Source organism: Glandiceps talaboti, chromosome 18 (assembly GCF_964340395.1).
Source record: "Glandiceps talaboti chromosome 18, keGlaTala1.1, whole genome shotgun sequence".
NCBI lineage: Eukaryota > Metazoa > Hemichordata > Enteropneusta > Spengelidae > Glandiceps > Glandiceps talaboti.
The window spans coordinates 4,886,990-4,910,511 of record NC_135566.1 but is presented as its reverse complement, the minus strand read 5'-3'; the positions used below and the strand labels follow the sequence as shown (position 1 = coordinate 4,910,511).

At 33.8% G+C, this 23,522-nt stretch overlaps 1 protein-coding gene across 1 annotated transcript; it reads right to left on the bottom strand.

Annotated features, from left to right (window-relative positions):
- Positions 1-2,410: 2,410 nt before the first annotated feature.
- Positions 2,411-23,378, bottom strand: LOC144448782 (hepatocyte nuclear factor 1-beta-A-like). Its single transcript, XM_078139069.1, is given in 8 exon segments — positions 2,411-2,550; positions 3,259-3,516; positions 4,299-4,584; positions 6,002-6,225; positions 6,823-6,998; positions 8,480-8,669; positions 14,181-14,380; positions 23,053-23,378. Coding segments are annotated over 8 exon segments (1,800 nt in total).
- Positions 23,379-23,522: the final 144 nt, after the last annotated feature.

The window sequence follows — 23,522 nt, the reverse complement described above, 5'->3', positions numbered from 1 at the left end:
CTGTTAAAGTAAGTCGATGCCCTGTTCTAATTTGTCAGAATGCTAGAAAAACAGCTTAATCGACAGTATAGACTTTCACAACACCTTTATCAAGCTGGTGAGGGCACCAAGACCATTCAAGTCTAGCAACAGACTTGTCAACAGGTGGTTGAGGGCGCTCTACTACCTTTGTCGACAGGCTGCTAGGGTCCATTGTAATGACCATGTATAGCTTATTTAAATGAGTTGTTAAAGTATATTGATGTGTACTACAGCATAGACTTCCTTGTCTGTGACTACAGTAACACCACTTGGCAATTGTTTGGCACAAATATTCATGAACTTAACACGGTTCCTTTGAAAGATATTGCTTCAAAATAATGTGGACTAAATTTTCTAATTTGCAAACGTATTCTCAGAACTTGAAAGATTGTTCAATTAGCTATAAAAGATTACCATGGCAACATTCAAATGCAGCTAAATTATGTAATGCAATGAGTTGAATTAATATTTGTTTACATATTGCAGACAGTCTATATATTTGAACTTTGACGTTTTACAACTTTGACATCACAAACAAAAGTACAGTTTTTAGTGTCCAAAATATACAGAGAAACACACAATACAAGTACTGCCAGAAGTTGAAACTCATACAAGTTACTGAATTCTTACACAGAATATCCATACCACATAGGGGTACTACAAAACAGAACAACATAGCTAAAACTATTCGTCTTCTCAATGTTGAGTTCTCGTCTTGTGAATGAAATACAGAAAAATCTCTCCTAAAAATTGGTGAAAAAAATACAGACTTTTTAAATTCTAATGTTAGCGCTGTAGGCATATTACACGGAACAAAAAAATCAGCTGTTTACACTGCACAAGAATATGATGTATTTAGGAGACTTCAATTTATGCAAGTTAAAATAGTTAGGTTGCTAAACATTTAAAAGGAAATATATGGTATTTACATTTCTAAAAAAAAGAAGTTTTTTTTAATAAAAGATAACAGATTGTCATGTTTGGCTTTTATGTTTCTTTCAAATTCTCTAAACTAAAGCTGGAAACTCCATTTTTTCACATATATATTTTACTTTTTTTTAGTATATCCACTATTAATGTATAACTGAAATATATGTCTTTCTTAAAAGACTTGCTAAGATACAATTATCTCATTTCTACGGTCTAAACAGACAAACAAGGTTACAAAACTACAAACATTTGGCAAAATGTCCAACAAAAATGTCAAAATTTTGATTTTTCTGCTCTCCTTTTTATCATGACAACAATTGGCAGTTCATTGCTGGTTAATTTATGAATGTAGTATTTTGGGCAGTTTGTTTACTGAACTTCTGCTGTTTTGTTGAATTCATTTTTTTCATAATCAGAATAAGATATTTACTATATCTAAATTTTCCTTCTTGTCATCTAAAATTATACAACCTTTAAAACTACAAGGTTCGGCCAAAATGTTTTTCCTTCAACAGAAATAACAATGACCTCAACTGTAAAATTGAAATGTTTGACCTTTGACCATGTTCTAACATGAACACATTCTCTAAATGCATCACTTTTCAAAATACTTCTTTTCTATAACTTTTTTGCAAATTTGGACTGGACACGTAGATGTTAACCTTTTTTATACATCCACCTCAAAATTTTGGTGTAAAATGCCTACATATAGAAACAAAGCAGAACATGGTCACTTTAAACTGAGTGAGTGCCTCTCAGAAAAATAGATGCCTTTTTTCTTGCAGAAAATATTTATTTCATGAAGCAAAAAAAAGCCAGGAAGCTAACTAACATAAAATTTGAAAGCAGATGCACTATAGAGAGGCTTTGATATATAAAACAACTTTGCAAAGTTCTTCAGAAAAGTGAAAAAGAAATATCTATACCCCACTATCGTATCTTATTGTAGTTTGTTGTAACATTAAATCATACTGAGGTAATATTGTTATTTATGATATTATTAGCACTGTCATGACCCCTGAAATTTGTTTTGATTTTTAAAGAAATTAAATGAAAATGCACAATGCTGCGAGGTTATAATCATGGCATATACTATCCTATTGTGGAAGTATGTGTAGCACATATGGCATAGGAAGCCAAAATTTTATCTAGCCGTCACAGATTCAATACTGACTGCATGCATATCTGTGGTATCCATGTCCATTGATGCTTGGCCATATATTTTCCTCATTTTTTATCAACTTTCAATAATTTTCAGTTTGACCCATTCCATACTTCCTATTTTTTTGCAAAACACAAAAAAAAATTGTTTTGCACTTGTACAAAGTCATCTCTGTCGACAGGAGATTGGAAATACTCAAAAAATGGTTTCAAAACTGAGATCATGATTAGAGCCTTTACATACTGACTATCCCAGTAATAGTTCTACAATATTATTGCCATGGTTACACCAGTGTTATCAAATGGATGTTTGCACTTCTGTTGCCACATTGTAGCCCTCTAGAGTTCTATTATTGGAAGGATCATCGTCATCCTGGCCCTGTGATTGGTCATTTTTCTCTTCAGTAATTTGCATGTATGCTAATGTTTGGTAATTCCCTAGAGATGAAATATAGAGAAAGAGAGAGAGAGCTGATGAGAATCTATGATAAGAGTATCAAATAATCTCAATTGTTATCACAAATTAGACTGTTTGCAAATGATGGTGTACTACGGTAGTTAATATAACTATTGGATGGTTTAAAAGCCAATGTTTGAACTCCATTGTACTTTCACTGCTTCCATCATTAGCACACTCATACTTACTTCTTTTTCTTATAATAACACTTTAAAAATGATGGGGTCGGTCTGTCGGTCGGTTAAATTTTTTTTTCAATTTAAAAAAATCAGAAGTAAACATGATGATACTTTCAATTCATAATCATACTGTAACAGTCTGAATGACTCAATCAAACTGTTTTATTAAAGTTCCCAAATTTGAGCAAAAAATGATCATTTTCACTCAGATATGCACTGGTAGGGTCTCTATTGTACAAATGAAGACATTTTTTACAAATCCTGTTGTAGAGGATGTCAATTTTATTTTTCATAATTTGACAAGATTGAAGAAGAAATACGGGTAATGACAAACATAGAATTGCATACAAACACCCTTATCATCAGTTGGGCCATAAATAAAACCATTTCTTTGTTCAGGACAACATTTTTTTTCAGCTCTGCAAGACAACTATTTTTGACACCCAAATTTTAATCCAAATCCAACACGCATCCCTTTAAATTCAAAATCTCAGGTATTATACAACTTACCACTAGGTGTACCAACAGTTTCATCTTTGATGTCATTTTCACTATGATTAGACAATACTGGGTTTTTTGATAGATTCATTCCATCCAGTCTCATGGGGATGGTTGTCAAGGCGATTGGAGACGATTGGGAAACATGGATTTGTTCAAGATGTTGTTGTGCTTGGGAGGGAACCATAGTAACATGTTGTATGTGTTTTGAGGGTTGTTGCTGTCCCCCTGAAAGACATGCAAATTTGAAATCCACCAGTCAGGGGTGATCTACACTAACAACTTGATTGTGATTGGAATTATAGCGTTTCTTTTCATGGCATATCCCCCCTCTGCTGATAATATTAAACCTTGTTTTTCTTACAGAAAGATGCAACACTATGAGGGGGTGCTGACAATGAACAAAATGTTATATTATTCATGTATTCTAGCTGCAGTCATATTAACATTTCTGTATTCAGTGTTTGTTTCATTTTTCGATATAATTATAGATGGCATTTATAGAGAAGGACTGTCCAGTAGTACTGAAACGGTCCAAAAAATTGGGCTTGAACTCAAAGTAATTGCTTTGCATTTGGTCAACTTGTGGTATTGTTCTCATTCAGTAAATCTGCTACTGTGTAGTATATTTCAGTCATTTTAGCAGAATATTTGCAAAAATGTTGTTTTTTTTCCATGGAAATAAATCTCGCTAACATACTTTATGAGTTACCATAGATTTATATTCATCTGTTGTGATAGTTGACAACAATAGTTGCACTGAACACAGCAGCTAGGCTGAATGGATGAGACTAAGCGTTCCTCCAAATTAAAGTGTGCCTGACATATGTCCTAAATTACTATTCTGCCAAATTTTTCATGTGCCAAAATAAATATGTTTACAGTAATCAGGGAATCACACATCTTGGAGAAAATAGTATTGAACTAGAAGAAACTGATCTGACATGCACAAGTGATAAAATTTAGAGGGATCGATTGGGCCAACTCAGTCTACCAAGAGAAGATAAAATGAAATATGTACACAGTACATTATCTTATAACCATACCTGGACTTGCAAACTGTATATAGTTGTGCTGCAGTAGGTACTGTTGTTGTTGTTGTTGCTGCTGCTGTTGCTGTTGGTGTTGCAGATTCATCATCATCTGAGCTGCACTTTGAGATGAAACCCTTTGATTTGGTGACGGTGAGGGTGGCGTCAACATGGCGGGATGATGAGATGGCTGACTCTGGTGTAGACTTTGTTGTGTACTCTGTTGTAATTGTTGGCTTTGTATGTTGTGGTGTGTGGAATATGTGTTGGAAAGGGTACTGACTGGCGGAAGTTTACTGTTGTGGGTCTGCAGTAAAAAAAACAAGGTTTGGCTGTTTCAGTGATTTTATTGCTTTTAGTGTAAACTGTTTAGGTCATGAAGGAGTCATGTAACAGTTATAGGATGGCTGTATGGTCCAACTGCCATACCGACCAGAATACATCATATGCAAGTTATCAGAAAGACAAAAGATTATAGAGTTTAGACACTGAAGGAGCTATTCAGAAGCATATTCAACTGTATGTGAAGCTCAGAATCAGTGAAGGAGAATGCCAAGGTATTTTTTTTGGATGGCGATAAAGGTATTTTTGTAAACTATGGGTTCTTGAGAATGATTTCACAATTTCACATCATGCATGGTGTTCCTTTGAAAGAACAATAGAGGTGAAAAATAGTTTCAATTTGATGATTCTTGGTAACCGAACAAAATTTATGTGATGTGAAATCATGAAATGACTCCAGAACCCAAAGTTTACGAATGTACCTTTATTTCCTGCAGTGGCAAACCACTCTAACAACTACTTCCTTTCCTTGTTGAATGTTTGAAAGCAAAAGTTGGTGGTATTATTTTCTTGACCAAATAGTTCGTCTTTGTTCACTTGTTTTCAAAAATTCATGAGAGACGTTTCACACTGAAGGGAATAAGCACTAAGGAGTCATGAATATTCATTATGCAACCATGAATATATAATTATAATACTTTAACAGTCTGAATGACTTAGAAATGACAATTAAAGTCAGAAGGAAACTTTGAACCATGTCTTTTATTAAATTTCCAGAATTTCATTTCATTTTTTAAATGATAATTTTCACTTATGAACTTATGGGGTTGACTTCTGATAATCAGTGACATTGTGATTTTTTTTCTTAAATCCTGCCGTAGAAGGAGTTCATTTTTTAAAATTTCACCAGATTAAATATCTGGGTCAGTCGAGTCATGAGATACATAGAATGAATGCTGCTCTTTCTTTTTTCACATTTGGCTTGAACAATCTAAACAGTGATGCCATGATATAGTGCCCTCTTTCCTTTAGTGTATTTTGATGAGCACACACTGAAATATTTTATTTGGCTTCAGAAATCGATCAACTATATTTAAACCTGGTATATTAGTTTTAGGCTGGATAATTATTTAATGATACTATATTGGTATATTAAAACAACACCAAACTATAAATATAACATCATGGTTGTATGTATTCTGTAAGGTATACCATGACATAGTCTAGTTCCTGACGACCGTGTTCCAATCTACACTATGTTATCTTCGCACATGTGTGAACATAATATGTTGTAAATCAGAACAGTCATCAGGAATTAGACTAGCTGTGAAAGGACACCTTCATACATCACTCAACCCCTTTCACTACAGCAGGCCACTGAGGGCAGAATAACATGACATATCTTATTGTCTAGGTTGTGTGAGATGTATGCATATACTCACCATTGAGGGCGACGTAACAGTCACACCAACATGATTTTTGAGTTGAGTGTTGAGTAACTGTAAATTATTTGTATCAAGACTAGCTAAGGAGGTGATGGCAGTTCCTTCTAATATAGATGCCTGACTTTGTTGTCCTACGAGCACGTTGACTGTGTTGCCATTCTCCGCTGTAGCCGTTGCTGTGTGGATCTGCTCAATTCCTGAAAGGTCATCGTGAAGACAATCTTCACACCAAGAAAGTAGACACCAGTGAAAGCATGATATGACAAGCAGTTACTCTTATTCTTAACAATGAAAATGCATGAATTTGGATTTATAACACAACACAGCAATAAAAGTCAATCAGAAAATCCAATATAATAAAAAGTGAAAACCCATACCATATGCACTAGAATATGCTATCTTCAAGCATGAAACTGTGAAAACACACAATTATTAATTGTCACGCTAACAAACATCTTTAAATTGCCTTATTTTCATATAGGAGTGTTAATGTTTATATTAACTTTCTGTCAAATATTCCACTGGAAATGGTAACATACATTATCACACAATATTATGCAAGGCAAAATATTTCAAAAACATTCCCTTATGCCCAAATTTACATCCCAACATTAAGAAAGTTTAGATATAAGTTAATGTCAGTGATCTGTTCAAAATCTTTATTAGTGTATAATATATTATTTGCAAAGAAAATTCATTAAATTATGATTTAACTTCACCAGCTGACTTTTAACGATAGCATGATATTGAAATAGCCAGGAGATTGAAAACTTCCTGGCTTGCAAATGAAATGTTTTGTCTTTTAATAAAAAACCAACCTGTTGAAGACTGTGCAAGTTGATAATTCATGTTGTTTTCCATTGCTAGTTTGTTTTTAAATGCCTCTTCTTTCCTCCTGTTTGCAAACCAGTTATAAACTCGGACTTCTGTGACAAGGTTGGATCCCAGGCCGGCACACTGGGCTGGTGAAACGCCACGCTGTCGACACTCGGCTCTGAGGAAAAACACCATTACAAAAAGAAGTTACAGAAAGTTGAAAGAAATTCTGTTTCTGTTGGTGTTAATGGTTTTCCTAAATCCAATTAAGCTATTTTGGCAAATTTTTAGTGCATTATTGATACTCATGATAACCATTCGACTTATTTCAACAAAAGCTGAATCATGAAATGTAACAGAACCCCTCTATAAAAAAAAATTCTAACTTAGCAAACATTTCTTGCTATATGCAAAGAAAATTAGAATTTTCACAATTCTTTCTCTCATATGAGTCGTTTTTAGTTAAAAGTAAGTACTTTTTCTTCAAAATTTGAGAAAATTTGTTCATCACCATGATACAACAATCTGCCCCTTTACAGCAAACAATGATAGTACCTGGTACTGACAGTAAATATACCCAAACATGACATTTATGGAGCTGGTGCTATAGTTGGCTGATTTTAAAATTCACTGGTTGCCTTTGACAATATTGATGTCTAATGCATGGTTGTATTTGTAGATGTGTGAGTGTAGGAGTACCAGTCAATTTGAAATTTTATCAACCTAAATACAAAGCTTACAAATAAGACTTCTCATTGTTTTAGGCTGTATTACACGTCACGATAACATTTTCAAATAAATATGCTAATATCATTTTATTTTTAAATGTATTTTCATGTATTTTACACCATAGGCTGACAAGTGTTGGTTTTTGGACCATTTATACCATAACGGTGCTGTTGCACATGGGCAAACATAACATGGCAGTAAAAACCTACATGTAAAGTACATCATCCATGGAGTCATTCCTGAGGTCAAATTTATATGGTTTCCAATTATTGCATTTTTGTCAATCACACAACTTCATTATCAAATGAAAAAATTTGGCAGCTTTTTGATGAAATAATTGAAAACTGGCAATAACATAGCAAATAAGGCATACATCAGGACATTATCAAATATTGCATATTTTATTTTTATTAATCATTGGTCATGGTGTCATGTGACTTGAGAAACACATATTGTCAGAGTACATATAATTGTGAGATGTATCTGCCTATGTCTTCAGTTCTCTTTACCAGCCTTTGAGGGAAGACGATGTTAATTTTTGGGGACTTATTTTAAAACTTTTTTTTTATAGTTTCCTTCTGTTCTTCTGTTCAGACATATTACACTACTAGTGTAAAACAATACATGTATTTATACCATTCAGGTGATGATAGAAATATGCAGTATGAATAGAAAATGAAAGAGAGAATGTTTCATTCCAAAATAATGCAGAAAATCTGACATTATATAATAAACAATTTGTAAACAAGCTACAAGGCTGGCCTTGGATAAATACAGAGATAAGAAATATTTGAGTGATATTTCCATAAATTACCATGAATTCATTTGCATAATAAAGGAACAACCTACACAATGCCATACATTTAAATAAATAAATATATATATATATTTACATATATTTTAATTTTTACATAAGTTAATGTTACTTACGCATTACATTCCACAACCAGGGCCTCTCGTTCATCTTTGCTAGGATTTCTGTTTTGTTGGTAAGCTCTGTAGAGAATGGATTGGGAAGCAGGACCCCACTTGAACCTGTTTCTTCTCATTTTCTTGCTTGCTGGTTCACCATCATCATTATTGTTATCCAAATGGGCAAAATCAGAGAGGTTGAGGAAATCTGGTAAGATTTTGATAATATACAAAACAAATCACAATGTAGAAACATTGCAATATTGCATCAATTTTTAAGTTAGGCCTAGAAAAATAATTGTTTGGTTCCGGTTACCCAACCCCCACAAAGCTTTTCACTGCCAACCCTAAACTTTTATTACGTATTCAAGAAATAAATAAATAAATAAAATCACAAAAATTGTGAAGTCTCACGAGAAATAGTGGATGCTGAAACTGCCATCAACTTAAAAAGACATTCTAAAACTGTTTTTCCAATCTGTAATGGCTGTAAATCTTATAGGAAGAAATAAACAACACAGAGACCATTTGGAAAACAATGGAAAACCTGAACTAGACACTCACACAGAAAAAAATACAATAAACTAAAAACAAATCTACCTACCTACCCCACCTAGCGTAACCGGAACCCCACAATTTTTTTTATTAGGCCTTAGTTTATTTCCAATTCCATTATTTTTAAACTGTAATTTCAAAATTTCAAAATGTCTATCCTTATTGGTAAGTTCAAAGCTATACGCTGAAAAAACTCACCTAGGTATTTCAATTATTTTTTTTCTTAAAGGGAACATCACTCCAGCAAATAGTGACATTTTCATAAAACATGGATTCTTGAGTGTTATTTCATTATTTTTACATCACCTATAATTACTTGTGATTTCAGAAAAATATAGTTGATTCTGTGCCTTAGTAGGGTATCTTTGCTGTGGGCCATTGCATGATGGGAGTCAGTAGAAATAATATATTCATGGTTACACGGTGAATATTCATGATCCTGAGTGCGTATTCCCTTCCTTGTGAAACACCTCTCATAAATGATTTGACTACATTTTCCTCAAAAATCTCATTTAAGAGTTTTTCTTTCATTTTTTTCTAGCTTGGATTTTAAAGTTTGATAACTCCTACCATTTAGATACCATTTGAACCTAAACTCTTAAAAAGCCCACCTAAGTTTCCATTTATTTGGCTTTTCAAACTTTCTAATCTACATCGTTTTGAGAAGTTTGAAACTCCTTTGAGTTTTGCAAAAACAGTACAAAAGTAATCAGAAATTCAGGATTTTTGTGCTCAATAACTCCAAAATTTTGGTTTATATTGCCTCTATGTAAACTTGTATATTAACAATCTATAATAGTAAGACATAGCTTGGAGAAATTTAGCTAAAAACTGAGTACTTTTCTTCAGTTATGGATCAGCTGTTGTCAATTTCAAAATTACTATCAATTTTGATATACATAACGAATAATTAATGTTTATATCCCAGTGTTTCCATTTACCAGGTTATTATAACCGTAATAGGTTTACAATGGGTTTAGGTAAGTAATAGAGAATCAAATGTCTTACATCTGCACGTTTTGATGACGTGCAACACAAAATGATGATGTTGTTGTTATCATCTCATTCTCATAAACTCTGCTTAATCTCTCTAATGTCTTATGATATGCTATTAGTCACCATAAACAGATCAAGCTCTCTGGTAACTGATATCACATAGGGGTAAGGGGTCACAGCATTCAATGATACAGTATGTCAATTTCATTCAACACATAAAGGGTGAAATTTACAATGAAAAAAAAAACAAGTAAAAGACGACAATTAAGCTTGCAACCTACATAGGTTTTGGAATGTTAAAATAATTCAATGATTTAAAAGAAAGTTATTTCTTCAATATTCATCATAAAGGACATTAGTTTAATTAATTCTGTCTTTTCACCGTGTTTTCTTTAGATCAGTCAAGCCATACTGATTACATAGGGTACCTTCTTTTATTCTGGACCAATTTTTCCTATAATAAGCTCTGTCAGACTACTGCTTTTCTTACTCAATTTTTTAGCTTTTCACAAAATTTCAAATTTTAATTTTTCCAGGATAGAAATCAAAAATACTGTCTAGCCAAGGATAGACCAATTTCCAAGAGTACTAGTATATTTGTATGTGTACTCATATTTTACTTTAATTCCAAACTAGAAATTTTAAAAGATTTTTTCTCCACTCTGTCTGTATAGAAAAAAAAAGTGTCTTTGAACAAATAATCCAGTCACTCAGAGCAACATCTGGGGCACTGAAAATGGAAATTTGTCTTGTACATAAGTACATGTTGGCATTAGCAACTTGTGAATTTCCTTTGTTTTCTATACAACCTATGCCAGAGTCTGTTGGCCTAGTTTACGAGCAGCACTAAAACGTCTGTGCAAAACTTCTCTTTCATCTCAAAAGGAAGGAAAGTTTTAAAGCTATCAAACTCATATCTTGTTTGTACGTAAGTAAGTACGACGTCGACCACCTGTTGATTTGGGTGATTTCTCTCAAGCTGCTAAACTCACTGAGATCTCAGCTTTGATATATCATATACACCTGATGTCTAAACGTTTGCTGGAAGATGGATAATTCATTACACTGAAGACATACACAATAGTGTTTTCCCCCTAACTATAACTTAAAAGTTTCAGAAATCCTGGTAACACAGAAGGTAGTATATTGCTATCCTTAGGGTTACACACCACATTAGCATCCAGACAACACAGAAGGGTAAATCTGATAAAACTCCAAACATCTTGAAATATAATTTTGGTAGAGAAACCAAATAAAAGGCCTTGGGAACTTAGCTTTTACCTAATTACTGCCCTTAGGCCTAATAAAAAAATTATGTGGTTTCGATTACACTCAATTTTACACTCGATTACACTCAATTGTAAAATGGGTGGGGTAGGTAGATTTTTTATTTCATTTTACTATATTTTTTTTCTGTGTGAATGTCTAGATCAGGTTTTCCATTGTTTTCCAAATGGTCTCTGTGTTGTTTATTTCTTCCTATCAGATGTACAGCCATTACAGATTGGAAGAATAGTTTTAAAGTCTCTTAAATTGATGGCAGTTTCCGCATCAACTATTTCTTGTGAGACTTCACAATTTTTGCAAATTTATTATTTTTTTCCTAGAATACATAAAAACAAGTATAGGGTAGGCAGTGAAAAGCTAGGTGGGGTCGGGTAAACTGGAACCAAACAATTATTTTTTTCAGGCCTTATCAAAACACTACACATTTATGAAACTCATTTAGTACTTCATGTACATCATGACCAAGAGGCATTAAAACACTTCTTTGAAAATTTTGTAGAATTTTGATTTACATTCTGGTGGAGTTAACATACTAAAATAATAAGTATTTATGATGCCATTCTAAAAAGGCATTATTTGTTAGATTTTTTGAAAGATTTAGTTCATATTTTGTGCAATAATTTTGCATCTTTGCTAAGTATGCCATTAAATGAAACAAAGCCTAAAATTTATCATAATTTGTTGAGAATACCAATTTCTACCCTACAAGCACATAAACCTGTCACAATAAACCTTCACATTCCAAGAAAAGACAAACAACTATATTATAAACTTGTAGTAGCTAAATTTTAAAAATGCCAGGAAATGAAGTCTACTAAATCCAAAATATGATTATATCACTTTTAGTGAAAATGAATTTTAATCCTCCATGCACACACTTGTTGTGACCCAAGCCACACATTCAGAACAACTCACAGATTAAATCATAAAATACCAAAAAAATGAAGTCTAAACTTTATCCATAGACATTTTTTATGTCTATAGTTTCTTGTCATTTTTAGAGGAAACCAATTTTTAATCCTACAAGCACACACCTGTTGCATCCACTGTTGCAACCCAGTTCTAATCTTACTAAATACAGTCATTTGTATAATCTACTAATTGGATAACAGGAGGCATGGTGGCCTCCACAAAGACTTTGTTTTCTCTGCTGAATAAAGATGAACAAAGCCAAACACACAATCATCACAAAGCCAGCTATTCAGTCACCACAAAGCAAATCCACTATCATGTCCACTGATGTCATAATCAGGTAAAGATCTCCCCTTTGTTAGTGAAAGTTATCCCCAACAGATTAGTCACCCTCATGAATTTTAATCAACTAAGGTAAACATGGCCAGGAGTTGATAACAAGAGCTCAGAGTTTACGCCCTGGTTGCCAGGAGACAAGATAGAGGCCCCTTTTCATCCTTTGTTGTGCAATATTTAGGTGCAACTTCATGTAAAATATGTCTTTTTTGTTACATTAGATTGTAACTGATAGTGGTGGTGGTGAAAGACATTGTATGTTGACAGACTGTACATAGATCTTTACTATCAATATTGTCATACTACAAAGGGTTTCAGTAAAGTTTGCTGAAAGCACCATGGCAGGAAAGCTTGTACCAGAATGCCAGTAATTCTGAAAATTAGTGGAATGGGGGTGTAATTGTATGGAATTTTCTGTTCCCAGCTTCCATGTTACTGTTTATCAAATTTCTTGATTTACAAAAGCATGAATCAATGTTACTTCTTTCAGGTAAAACAAAAGTCCAGTGACTCATTCGCTTTGAAATTTGACATACAACTTGATCTGCAACTTGGCCTACAACTTGATCTTAATGGTTATACTTTATAGTTAGCAGTTAGATAAGAATTCCTTTTGTATGTTGTGTATGAACTTCACTACATTTTAATATCATCATTTTATGCTTAGGGGTTTAATTAAACTTGCACTAGCTGCAACTGGGACATTGTTTTTCTCCAGAATATAACCAACGATATTATGGGTAAAAATTTGTCAATTTATAAAAAAACATCGCATCTGTTAATTAGCGTTCAATATTATCTGTAGGTGGTGTAGTGGCAAGTTTACATCTTGAGTGAAAGTTCAGTTTGAAATCTGTCATCATGTTAAAACTGTACTAGTTGTAACGGGAATATCATTTTTTTGATTAGACAACCACAATATTTTCACTAAAAATTGCTAAAATACCAATAATTAGACATCATACATATTAATCAGTGGTCGATATTATTCAATTTTGATTTGATTTATCATGTATATAGCTACAAAAAGTATATTTACCCACAGATGATACAATACTGTTCAGGGTGTACAATATTATGAGTAAATTATTATACCTAACAAAACAGTTTCAAAAAACATTCCAGTTGCAACTAGTGCAGCTTAGTCCAAGAGTTGCAATCATACCTACTAGATAAAAATGCAACCCTTTTAAACAGTTCTTATAACATCTAACAACTCTTGATATTTCCCAAGACAACACCAATTTATTGGTATTTTTGCTCCACAATTCTTCTGTATAAATTTTAACCCCATGAAATATTTAGTATTCAAATCAGTAACTTATAAGATCATTACAAAAACCAAACCAATGAGAAACTAGAGACAATTTTGTAGCCAATCATCTGATTCATTCTATGAAAGTCTAAGAAAACAAAAATTATAACAAAAAAAATTTAAAAGTGGAAACAACTTTAGTTCAACAAAACAAAACAAATGAAATGGTAACTTATGAGTATATGTCTCAAAATGTGATGCATTGATGTATTTTTGTTTCCAGAAAAGGTCATTCATCAAGACTAAAAAATGAAACAATTTTTTTTATGTTAAATTGTTGATTGACACTGAATTTGATATTTTTAATTTTATACTTACGATTCATGATTTCTCGTTGTTTCTTTTCAAACCATCCGTATAATTGAGCTCTTTTGATATTTTTCATCGGTGTTCCTTTATTCAAATGTTGTGATAAGTGACTCTGATTTAACCCCGTCACATCAACGACCTCTCGTTGGGGTATGTTGTGCTGCTGCATGTATGATTTGATCATCTTGGCAACTTTCCAAGGGTCCGCTCTACAAATGAAACCAACAACAGAGTCATTTTTGGGAGTCTGTCCAAATATGGTGATGTAATGCTACAATTTACTTTTTATGTATCAACTTGTCCATTTCATGTACACAGACCAGGATGGTGTATTTACTCGCTGTGGAAAAATTGTTCATATCATATACAGATATTAGAATGGTGAAAAGGGAGAACATATATGAAATGTATGTAGACTGAGAATGATGCAACAGACATGTACTATTTTGAAAACAATGTTAATTTCATACACAGATCAACCAGGATGGTGAAATGGACAATTCAGTTACTCTGTAGGAAAAACGTTCACTTCATATACACTGATTGACCAGGATGGTGCAAGGGACCACATTTACAGAAAAAATGTTCATTTCATGAACAGAATGACCAGGGTGATGAATCTGATAATGCAGTTACTCTGTAGGAAAAAAAAGTTGACTTCTACACAGATTTACCAGGGTGGTGCAAGGGACTACATTTACAGAAAAAATGCTCATTTCGTGGACAGAATGACCAGGATGGTGAAACAAACGATGCAGTTACTCTATGGAATTAAAATGTTCATTTCATATACATGTACACAGACCAGGATGTAGACTGTAAAAGTGTAAGATGTGTTATGCAGCCCTATCAGCCAGCACTGACAGAAATAGCAGACCTGCTGAAGGTGGAATATGGAACAAGAACATGTACAATAACGAAAGCAAAATACACCTGAATCATCCACAAATACTAATCACTATAAATCATTGAATCAATACTGTGAAATGCTAAATTTTCATTGCAATTTATTAATACTATTTCTGAAGAGCGAAGGTGTTTTTTTCCATACAACAAAATCTAAATGAAATACTTGAGTTTTACCCATAGCATGAAGGTAAGCGTCCTTCTACCTCCATGCCCAAGGTTCATACCTTCCCATGTTAATTAAGTCCAGACAATATAGTCAATTTCTCTTTTCAGTAAAAATTATATTTGAATTCCTCAAAAATACAGTATTCTGCAGTAACATTCAAGAGACCTGTCTGGTGTTTTTGTTAGAGGCAGTAAATCAGTAAAATCCATTGAATTCATCTGTTGACAGTTTTACTAGGTTTTCTCCACCAAAATAAGAGTATATAAATGTATGAGAAACTAACATATGTCAAATTTTCCTGATTTTTTCCATTTCATTGGAGTACTGAGACACATTGCCCTTTGTTCCTTACAAAGTGTTACTGTTATGCTTATATAGTACTGATCACAGATAATCATGTATTTGTGCCAATTTAATAACTCAAGTTATGAATAAAGATTTTATGAGCCTGGAAATTTTCACTAAAGACTTATTTTCACTTATTTCGCTGGAAAACAAAAATAAGTAGTGACATCAGTCTGGTAATCAGTAAAAATTAGTCTTTGAGAACTGGTTGAAGACTTTTAAAATGGTAAATTGTCTCGTGGTTGAAATGTGAAGGTTTACAGTGTTGTGAACTGATACTTGGTGCAAGTCTACACTTCAAACCTTTTTACCATTATTGTAGAAGGAGGAAAACTAAATCTTAATACTGCAACTATGAATTATCACCTCACATCATAGCAATATTAATATCTGTTATGTGATCACCATGTGAACTTCAACCAACAAAGGTATCCATGTGATCACACACACAGCAGCAGACAATATACATGTAAAAGACTTTAAGTGTCCTATATTCTTTTATTTACAAATAGTAAAAACAACACTAAACCTTTGCAATACTGACCCAATTCCTGTCAGTGAATATTGTACCATATTGGTCACTGTCACTGAATGTACGTTAATAATCATACTGCTGCCCACATTCATGTAAACCACAGACAAATAAAGCTTCCTTGTCTGTGTGTAAACCATAAATACTGTAAACTTAAATATTTTCACCACTAGAAAATTTTGCAATTTTACAGCCTTCAGCCAGTTCTCAAAGACTAAATTTTACTAATTACTAGACTGGTAAATTGTGTTCTTGTACAAGAAAGCATTTTAGTCACTACTTATTTTTGTGTTCTTGTTGTGCAGCGAAATAAGCTCCACGTCTGAGAAATTTTACGTTTTTAAACTACTCAACTAGTTAATTTCCCAAATTCTAATTTTTTGCACATAATACAGCTGTGTTACATTTCAATGTACAGAAGTCATTTTTGGTGTTTTTCCTTCTCAATGAAATAAGTGAAACTTTATCACCAGGAAAATGTTCTAGGTATAATGGTGCCATCTATATACATTGTACATGTAGTGTGATCCATATGGTGTTCTTTTTGTTGTTGTTAATCCTGGTTTAGTTCTGGTTAACCATTTGAAATTACACTAAATCCTGGCAAAGACCTATTTAGAGTGAAAATAGTTGATTACTCTCACCACTTTACTTTCTATTTTCGATGACAGTTTTAGGCCGTGTATGTTTGTCTATCACACTGGCTGCTTACAGAAGCTTCACCCATATTTCAACACCATTCATTCACCACTATCATTCAAGCTCACATTACTATTCACACAAAGTGGTCTAACTGTAAATAAAAAGTCACAAACATCAAGCAATTGTTAACGTTTTTGTAAAACGTTTCCCACTTGAAACTGAAGTGTGTTGAGATGGATAAACCACAATATAAGGTGGCCCCTGATACTGGTTTTTTTTACTTCTGAATGAAATGAACACGATACTGAATAATAATCAGGTAATTTTGATGTTTGGTTTGTAATAGCCTTAACTTGGCTGGAATACATGTCAAAAATGATCAAAAATGATATGTCTATGACGTTTTCTGTGGGGAAGCCAACCAAATCCCCCTTTTTTACATCGTAGCTAGCTAGCACAGTACTTCTGAAAGTGACATGTGACAGTTACAGAATGAAACTGTAGACATTTTGAAATTTTATAGATGGTGAAACTTACATGTACAACGTGAAATTTACATGATGAAACTTACAACCGTGAACGTGAAATTTAAATGGGTAATATTACAACTTGAAATTTACATTGGGAAACTGACAAAGAGTAAAATTTACATAGTGGTGAAACCACACAATTACCTCTATGGTTAAACTGAAATTTACATTATGAAACTGGGTGAATACAGTGATAGAGGGACTATCGTGTTATTGGTTATGGCATAGATCTTGGAGAAGGAGGGTTATGGAAACCACAGCTGTTTAGATTCACAAACGCTGAATGGCTGTGACTTCCCTTCCATTGTGTACAGTATGTATAACCTAGACAGATTTGTACAGTGTTACAACTCACAACTATTGTCATATTTGCAGGTGTTTGACCAACACTTCAGAATGAAGTCATGGCACATGACCAGGAAAAGACATGTCTGTCTAACTATATACCACCGTGTCAGTCGTGGGATCAGACGGTAGTCTATAAACTATTCATGTAGACAGTCTATAGACACTTCATATAGACAGTCTATCACGTATGGTACAATGACATACAGGAAGAGAAACTTCTGGTGTCAGAACAGCTTTCTCCTCTGTCTATGCTATCAGGCTATTCTCTTTACGCACATAATAACTATAAGAACTGAATGTTTCTGTAGTCTTGGATTACACTGTAATCAGCTCAGACAGGGATCCATATATATATATACTCCATTTCAACACAGGTCTTTCTCCTCTACAAGAGTGTTTGGCCACCAAAATAGACCAAGCAAAAGCCAGCTATAAAGCAATATGCCACCTATGTACTGCACCAAGATCCCTTGACCACAGGTGGAGACACATAAGTAAATACCCCACCTTGTCTAAACCTAAAATGTTATCTCCAGGTAGAGTTGTCAGACTATGTCAAACATCAAGTGTTTTACTGGTACTTCAATTTTTAGATTTGATTATCATAAATTCTGTTGCAAACTTCTCACCCCACTTTCTCTTTTTTTTCCTTCTGAAAGTGTCAATAAATTACTACAAAATCAAATGCATTCTTTTGTTAGTTTTGTTAGGTTTTTTTTGCGAGGCTATTTCTCTATTTCAGCATAAATTCCCAAGCATGTGATTTGAGTTATTACTTCTGTGGAATACAATAATTTTATGGAAGAGAACTCAAACTATTGGTTATATGTCCATAGTTTATCTTGAATGTTTTGATGTGAAACCCATGAAAAGAATGAGATTTAACATCTAACATTTTTTAGAACCTGAAGGGAACACATTTGTGTTGTGTTAGGCTTGGATTTGAGTTCCAACACCAGAAAGGTGTAAATATATGCCCCACATAATAACGTATAATGTTTTGATGTGAAACCCGTGAAAAGAATGAGATTTACACAGACAAGATTACTGTCAGAGACACTGGATTACTGTCTGATAATGGTCAATATTTGGGTTTTCCCCATTCAGTTTAACCCTGTAAGCTGAGCTTAGCTGGGATTTAAAAAGTCCCTGTCCACAACATACAACCTTGACCCTGAAGAGAAAGTGCATTCCAAGATACAACCATAGACTCTGTGATAAAAACCATGGAGGTATTAGTGATTTCACTTTAGTCATAGACTTTGGAGAGACAGGAAGCTGCAGCATTTCCTTTGAAGTATTAAATGTGGGTTGGGTTTTTAATCCATTGGGTAAGTATAATTTGTCTCTCACCAAAGTCTATGATACTGTACAACCATGGATACATCTAATAGTGAGGCAATGGTTAGACAAAATATCCATGGATACAATATTAACCAACATTAGAATGAATGGCAGGTGTCTACACTATGCCACATCTTGTGGATATGAAATGATGGCCTTGCTAAGAATACAAGACTATAATACTATAAAAGACCACCTAATAAATATAACACTGGTGTGATACATTCCAACACTGGTCAGAATATCACACCCCTGTACAAAGTATTCCTGGTTGGGTGGTACATGTTAGACAGTTTGCTTTCATCAGTGTCTCCATAAATCACACCTCGTTTACACCCTATAATTACCCGCTAGTCATAACAAAAACACTACTAATGCCTTTATGAGACAGTTGTGGTTTGCCTGCTTATAAAACACAAAACCCATCACAAGACAAATGACAGTCTTATTGGTAATTTACTAAAAAATGTTGTTCATTTCGACAGTTAAAATGTACAGACATACTATCTGGAAACGTGTGTTAATTTCATCAGCTGAATTGCACAAAGTTACATGTTGATGACTTTATTGAAATGTACACATAATACTGTAAATTTTGGCCATTTTACAATCTTCAACTACTTCCAAAAGGTTATTTTTATGAATCGATACACCTGATATATTGTGTCCATGTCCATAACTTATATACATTTTTGTGTTCAAGCAAAATGAGTAAAAATGATTCAAGTCTGATCAGTTTGCTTCTAGAAAGTACAAATGTTGAAATTGACTGTACCCATTGCAGTGGCGCTCACCCTGTTCTTATTGACAAATGAATTACAGTTCAAACACCCTGTCAAGAAAGGTCCCAATTACCTAAAAATTTTAATCTATTCCCATTTTTTGCTATATTTCATGTGGTTTATTTTTCATTTACAAATAAACCTGACCATTTAGTAGTGTCATCTTCAATTATTCCATTGCTATAAATTATTGAAATGAATCAAAATAATAAATCAAATTCAATGATGCAATAAAGTCATCATTTATCACTCAGTAATAAATTTCATTGGCTATTAGAAATATGAAATTGACATGAAATATGTTCTTTTCATGTCCATTTTGATGAAACTGACCTGTACCTGTCGAAAAATGGAATTCAATTTTGATGACGATAGAAGCCAAGTGATACAATCTGTAGCAACTTTCATCAAAAACACTTCTTTATTTTTTGTTACTTTCATGATTTTTCACCTTACACATATTTTCTCAGTATTCAGTTTGTTCATAAAATAACAGAAATATAGAATTTGATATTTTTGGGGCAAACATTTTTTTTTTGCAAATATTATTCTTGACCTTATATCCAGTGTACATATGGATACGCTGCAACCAGAATAACATTTGTAAATATGTTGATGTCACAACTACTAAATACAGTATGAAGATGAATCACTCGGCCTACACCCAGTGATTGCCCTGTAGTAATTTATAATGATAATAACTGGTTGTATCCCACCCTGTACCAGTCACCTGTCTCACTCCTTGATTAATTCTACTGTATTCATCTCACCCAGGATGCCCTGTGTGTCACGAGTAGCCAATGCTATCTACAAAGTTCCATCATCACTAGGCTGAACCTCTATCCTGTCTACATTCTATTCTCAACTTGATAAAGTGCATCTTTTTAATTGGAAACAACAACGGTTTCCCGCCATAAAAATAAGCATAAATTTTCACGTTTTGTTAATTTTTAGATGTTTTTCACTCAATTTTGGAGCAAACAGAAAGAGTTAGGTCTAATTATTATAGACATTACAAAATTTTGAGAGAGAATTTCAAAAATGCGAAAAGTAAAATGAAGATTGATAACCAAGGAGGGAAAGTTGGTTGTATCTTTCACTGGTCTATTGTATGTGATATTTGCCATCATGTCAAGGCTGAGGAAAGCAAATTTGTAAGGTGCAAGTACGCAGGTCAACATTTCATAATGAGTTTGAGTAATGAAACCATGTTGACCATGCGACTTTTGTTATTTCGGATTACAATTTCAATATAATGTATCAACTTTGCTAGGCAACAGGTTGTCACCTGAAGTGTTTCTGATGTTATGAAAAATCACTTGTGAAATTAATGATTTAGGATGGAATAACAAAGAAAACACTGGGGTTTAAAATCACTCAATGTCTCTGCTGAGATGTTGACCTACTCTGTCACTTTTCTGTCACTCTGTCTTCAACCTATCCAGAATTTGTAACAGTTTCAAAATACTTTCATATTTGATTACTCATTAAACTTGGTAGACCCGTGAACTTTAACCTTTGCCCTGTACTTCTAAAACATACAAGACTTCTCTTTTTCTTTCACAACATTACTGTGTCCGGGTCCACTTCTAAATTCAGATTCTGTACAGCCATAGACAGAATGTTACTTTGTTCTTTGTTTGCAGAGATATGGGAATAAAAGTCTGTACTACTTCGGTGTATGTTGTCAACAATTTTTTAATGAACCTGTCTTTTTGTCAATTTTTACAAATTTTGTTTTCTGTGCACAATTTCAAGCAGTCTGTTTTTCCATACAAATGGACAGCTAGATTTATGAGAATAAATACAAAATGCTTTCGTTTGTCATCCATAGTTTCACAAAGAATAACAAATACTTTCTATTAAATATTCGATCAAAGAAAAATGCTATTCAAGTTGAACTTTTGAAATTTCTATTATTTGAGTAATGTTTTACTTATCTGATGCATTTGCAACAACTCAAAATGGTGGAATTTGCTGTCATGTTCCTAATTTTGCACCATTTTCCATTTTTAGTAACAAGAAAAAATACAAATGTGTAAGCCATCTTACTGCAGTTCTGATGAAAAACAAGTTATCTGATCTTGATCAGCTTGTTTGGTTTCATGTAGGGTCTATGGTTTGTTTGGAGGACATGGCTTCAAAACATATGTCCAAAGTTCACTGCATGCACATTTTTTGTTCATTTTTCTTTTCAATTTTCCCGGCAAGATATTTGTTTATAACAGTATTTGCTGTATATTAACTTATGAGTTGATTTTCAAGATATAGATATGGTTGAAATTTGACCCAATGATTTGTGAAATTTTGACAATGTTTAGTAAGTAATTATGTACACTGTAAGGAATAATCTACCGAGAGCCCACTAAATCATGATTACATATTAGCTATGCTTATTCTTTCTGGGGTTGATTATTTATTTCATTCAATTAATTTACAACAATTTCTCAGACGTTCTCAGAAACGTCTCGGAGACGCCGAGAAGACGTGTGGATGTGAGACAAAAGGAAGCACCAGCCAAAAGTACCATCCTGTTTTCGCCACAAGTGCATGGAAACCCAATTATGTAGTTCGCTGTTATCTATTTGCTCATCTCTGCTGTTGTGCAGCTGCGCTAACCCGTACCTGGCGCGGAAAAATTACCAAAAAAAAACCGCACCCGAGGACAGCGTACTTACTTAGGACTATAACGGAAAGAAGAAAAGTTTGACAACCTGTCAGCGACTAACGAGTCAATTACACGCTGCACACAAATGAAAACGCGCAAATAAACGATACTTGAACGGAGTAATTATTTTGTGTACATTTAAACAAAGTGGAAAATCAATGAAAATTGATACTTTTTGTTCAACAAAGGGCCGATGTTAACGCGCAAACAAATGAACATCTACTTTTGTATGCAACAGACATCCGCTGCAAGTACTAAACTATACGCAAGTAGTTGTCGCTTGTTTTACAGTCCATATTCACACCTTTAATTTGAGCGTTGAGCTAATTTTACCACCCATGGTGTCGCTCCATGCCTCGCGAAGACAGGTGTTACGTGCGCCATGTTGTTTTTAACTGTTTTTCATCAGGAAATGTACCCCGTTCTCTGATCTAGTTTGAGAAAGTTTTCCGAAAAGTCAACTCTTCAAGACAAACTCTACACTTCTACTAGATTAAGTTAATAGTACATGAAATTTTGGCGATGACTTATTAAAGGAAATAAAGGGCTAATGAGTAACCAGGGGTCACGGGTCGTAGAAGTAATAAAAGACGTTAGAAAACAACTGTGTCTTACCGTAAGAGTTGGTCTTTGAGGCTCAGTCCCTCGCAGCTACTTTCCCCGCTGCTATCTAGACTTTCGGAAACTCTACTTTCTGCGTTTTGCAAACTTGTAATTGACGGACTTTCTTCACATTCTATGTGTTCGTCGTCTTCCATAGTATCTGAAATCGGACTAATGTTTGGCTGGTCTCCGACTTTGCCGATTTCCTCATCATATGAGTTTTCGTGGTATGAATAACACTGGATTTCATTGATTAGAATATCTTTGTTGATACCTGAGTTGAGCAGAGAGGCAATCAACTCCCGCTGTAGCGGTGTAAGTGTGCCCGGTTCACACATAATGCATGCGATCAGCTCTTAGACACGTTCACACAATGCTCTTGTTGAAATGGATTTCACGTCTTATGCAGGGCGCGATCAAACCATTTTCAGTTGTCTTGTTCAAACAAAATTGTGGCAAGCATGTGTTTGTTTACAGAGCTA